This window comes from Phaseolus vulgaris, chromosome 3 (assembly GCF_051622355.1).
Source record: "Phaseolus vulgaris cultivar YP4 chromosome 3, ASM5162235v1, whole genome shotgun sequence".
NCBI classification, from domain to species: Eukaryota; Viridiplantae; Streptophyta; class Magnoliopsida; order Fabales; family Fabaceae; genus Phaseolus; species Phaseolus vulgaris.
Genome location: NC_143500.1, coordinates 15,223,125 through 15,227,699, shown reverse-complemented (window position 1 = coordinate 15,227,699; position 4,575 = coordinate 15,223,125). Strand labels below are relative to the sequence as shown.

The 4,575-nt window shown below is 34.2% G+C and overlaps 1 protein-coding gene across 1 annotated transcript; it reads right to left on the bottom strand.

The window, feature by feature from the left end:
• Nucleotides 1-776: 776 nt before the first annotated feature.
• On the bottom strand, nt 777-3,401 carry LOC150028713 (uncharacterized). Its single transcript, XM_090300064.1, has one exon. It carries the CDS (start codon nt 3,399-3,401, stop codon nt 777-779), a length of 2,625 nt encoding a protein of 874 aa, XP_090156190.1.
• Nucleotides 3,402-4,575: the final 1,174 nt, after the last annotated feature.

The following is a 4,575-nucleotide window of genomic DNA, read 5'->3' as shown; positions in this document are numbered from 1 at the left end:
ATGGTAGAATTAAAATATTGGATACATAATAAAAAAAAGTACAGATATACATTAAAAACAAAAATAAAAAATGCAGATACACAACAGGTGCGAGAGCGCATGTGTTCCCGCTAGTATAAGATAATGTCAATGTGTGAAGTGTATCTAAAGTAAGCATTTGAGTCCATCAAAACAACATTTAATAATGGTGTGGATGGAATGATAAAAAAAATATTAAAATATAAAACTTGGAAAAAAAAACTATTTACCCACTTCTTTAAATATTATTGAACATATATTGTTAAAAGCTATTATGAAGAGAAAACGTTATATTGGATATGTATATGATATAAAGGATATGAAAAGTATATAGAGTTACAAAGCATGTATGAAGAAATGCAAACCCATTCATGAAGAGGCATGTATTTGTAACGGTCTAATATCCCTTCCTTAAAGCTAGAGTTTATCAATAATCATAAGTTTACCAACGAAAATTACTGAAAGAATATCCAAACGTTAGTTTTGTTAAAACATCTTGATATGAATCCAAATAGACATGACAATAAAATTGAGAATTTAGGGTTACAGAACGGAATAAATTCAAAACAGTAACAATAAAAAACCTGGATAAAAGAAGGCGCCACAAACAAAGTTTGATAAGCCTAAGGATGATCGCCACAAGAATTGGTGGATTCTTGATAAGATCGCAAGATACAGGGAAAAACCCTACCAGAGAAACACTCTCTAAAATTATCAAAATATTCGTCCCTGTAATTTGAGTTTCAACAGTGTATAAATTACAAAGGTCTTTTCTTGTTTGTAAGAAAATAAGACGATACTACAATCCTTATATTTAAAGAATGATCATTTGTCCTAGTGGTTTGGTTGATACTCTGTACCTGTGTATCTTTATGCTTTAAAACAGAAATGTTAGGCATAGTTAACAAATATATTGGAGTTAAAGAATTTAATCCATACAAAATTTCAAATGGATCACAATTCGATGTGCTGTCAACAACCATATTGTAAGCAAATTCAACATGATGTAAACATAATTCTTGGATAGCCTTCACTTTTTCATAATCTACCTGAACTCCTTTGGCACTTACCACAAAATCCAAGAACGCAATTTGTTCAGTACAAAATCTGCATTTATCAAGATTAACATACAACTTTTCTTTTCTAAGAACATTCAAAACAACACACAAATGTTCCTCATGTAATTCAAAACTAGTGCTATAGATCAAGATGTCATCAAAATACACCACAACAAATTTGCCCAAAACTTCTCTCAAAACATAGTTCATTAATCTCATAAAAGTGCTTGAGGCATTTGTTAGCCCAAATAGCAACACACGCCAGTCATACAATCCATATTTTGTTGTAAAGACAATTTTCCATTCATTCCCATTCCTAATCCTAATTTGATGGCAACCACTTCTTAAGTCAATTTTTGAAAATATACAACCACCATACAATTCATCCATTAAATCATCTAACCTGGGAATATGGTGTTTATACTTAATGGTAATGTTATTGAGTGCTCTACAATCTGTGCACATCCTCCAATAACCATCATATTTAGGCACCAAAATTACTGGAACAACACATGGGCTCATGGTCTCTTGTACCCATCCTTTGTTCATCAATTCTTCAACTTGAGTTTGGATTTCCTGCAAAACAGAATCAACACTAGGAAGAAAAATAATTTGGTTAGAATGGTCAACAACCAAAGTGTTGTTTTTGCAATAAGGTAAATAAAGAGGTTTGCTACAAAGTAGCAACTTCTTCACTTCATTCACTTTCAGTAATCCACTCATTTTTCTCTCATGTGTTTCTCTCTTTTTAGGTGTTTCACTCTTGCTCTGTTTTGGTGTTTCACTCATCTCTCTTTTCTCTTGGACTCTCTTTTCTCTCAATTTGATTTGATCCTCACACACCTCTCTAGGAGATAAGGGTTTGAGAATGATCTTCTTATTATTCTGCATGAAAGAGATTTTATTGGTGAAACCATCATGAATAGCCTTGGTGTCAAATTGCCACGGTCTCCCTAACAAAATGTGAGTTGCCTCCATTGGAACCACATCACACAAAACATTGTCATTATATTGTCCTATGGATAGGTTCACCTCCACTTGCTTACTCACTGTCATCTTTCCATCTTCACTAAGCCATTGAAGCTTGTATGGCCTTGGGTGCGGTTTTGTCTCCAAATTCAATTTGGTAACTAGTCTTGAGCTAGCTACATTGGTGCAACTTCCTCCATCAACTATGAGTGAACACATTTTCCCTTGAATGGAACATCTAGTATGGAAAATATTTTCCCTTTGGGTTTGGTCCAAAGCTTGCATTTTGCTTCCCATAAGCCTTCGAATCATCAACAAATCACCCTCCAATGTATCCAACTCCACTTCTACCTCTTCCTTCGCTTCTTCACTTGAAGGTTCACTGACTATTTGTGTCTTTGATAAACTGATCATATTTTTTGTTGTTGGACATTCTGAAGCATAATGTCCTCTTCCCAAGCATGTGAAACATTTTACCTCACTTGTTTTCCTTTTAGGTGGTGAGTTACTATATCTATGAGGTGGCTTCCCACTTGAAGATGTGACTGAACTTGAGGGAACTCCTTTATCCTTCATCGCCTTATCCTTCCAATTGAAATTTTTATTATTGTTAGAACTCCTCATGATTCCCTTCCTCTTGAGTTGTTGTTCTACTTGGTTAGCCTTGTGCAACAACTCTTTCATGTCAACATACTCTTGCAGCTCCACAACATCCCTAATATCATGATTCAATCCATTCAAAACTCTTGCCATGATTGCTTCATTTTCTTCATTCTTTCCAGCTCTAATCATGGTCACCTCCATCTCTTTAAAATACTCCTCCACACTTCTATTCCCTTGAGTCATTCTTTGAAGTTTGAGTTGCAAATCCCTATTGTAGCTTGCTGGAATATATCTCTTCCTCATAATCCTTTTCATTTCTGCCCAAGTCTTCACCATGGGTTCCTCATATCTAATTCTCTCCCTTTGGTATTTATTCCACCAAGTTAAAGCATAAGCTGAAAATTCAGCTGTTGCCAACTTCATCTTCTGCTCCTCATTGTACTCATTGCAAGCAAACACATGCTCCACTTTAATTTCCCACTCCAAGTAAGCATCAGGATCACTTTTCCCATTGAATGTGGGAATATTTAATTTTATTCCATCAATTCTCAGAGTTCTTTGTTCTCCATCATTTTCTCTTCTCCTCCTCCCATCTCCTCCTCTATTTTCTGGATTTACTTGTTGTGCTTGCTCCATTTGATCCAACCTCTCATGGAGTCCATCATTTTGTTGTTTCATTATCCTTTCCAAGTGTTGTGTTAAGGCTTGCATCTGTAGTTGAGACAGTCCACTATCTGACGGTTCCCCTGCCATGCTCAACACCACTACAGATTACAAATAACAATAAGTTTGGGCCTCACACCACTTTCTCATGTGTTTACACTCAACACTCGTGTTTCACACAATAAGGCTTTTTTCTAATGATCACACTGCCTTTTACCACTCTTTCTCTAGTTAAGGTTCTTACAAGAATCAAGCAATCAATAATCCATAATCACTTTCAAAAGTAGCAATCAGAATCAATTAAAATTAATAGTAAAGAACAAAATAGTGAAGAACAATTTCACTATCAACAAACAAGCAAGACAATTAAAAAAAACAGCAAGCAAAAACAATATATAGAGAAAATAAAATATGTAGACAGGACACTTTTAGAACTTTTATCAAACACCAAGTATGCACTGAATAAGAACTATTTTTTTTTTCTGTTTTCCTCTTGTTCCTTTTTTTTTCTATTTCTGTTTTCCTCTTCTTCTTCCTTTTTATTTCTCTTCTTTTCTTTTATCTTTTTCTATTTTTTTTCTGTTTCTGCTTTTTTAAAAATAAAATAAAATGAACAGTACCGTGAACAGTAATGAGGGGAAAAAAAAATTCAGGATGCACAATTATATTATGACTCAAACCTTTGCTCTGAATACCAACTGATATGAATCCAAATAGACATGACAATAAAATTGAGAATTTAGGGTTACGGAACAGAATAAATTCAAAACAGTAACAATAAAAACCTGGATAAAAGAAGGCGCCACAAACAAAGTTTGATAAGCCTAAGGATGATCGCCACAAGAATTGGTGGATTCTTGATAAGATCGCAAGATATAGGGAAAAACCCTAGCAGAGAAACACTCTATAAAATTATCAAAATATTCGTCCCTGTAATTTGAGTTTCAACAGTGTATCAGGTCTTTTCTTGTTTGTAAGAAAATAAGACGATACTACAATCCTTATATTTCAAGAATGATCATTTGTCCCAGTGGTTAGGTTTTGGTCCTGAGTTCAAATCCTAACTCCAAATAAAATAATAATATTATTTTATTTTAATATTCCAATCTTGTTGTGCGTGGCCCTTGGGCTTGGATGTCCGCATCACATCTACCACTTGAAATCTAGTTGGAAGATTCAAAGCGTTTTTTAAGAAAATATATTATTGGATTTGCATCGAGTAAACAACTCCCAAGTTATCAGAAAAGAGTTGAGGTTGTCCAAT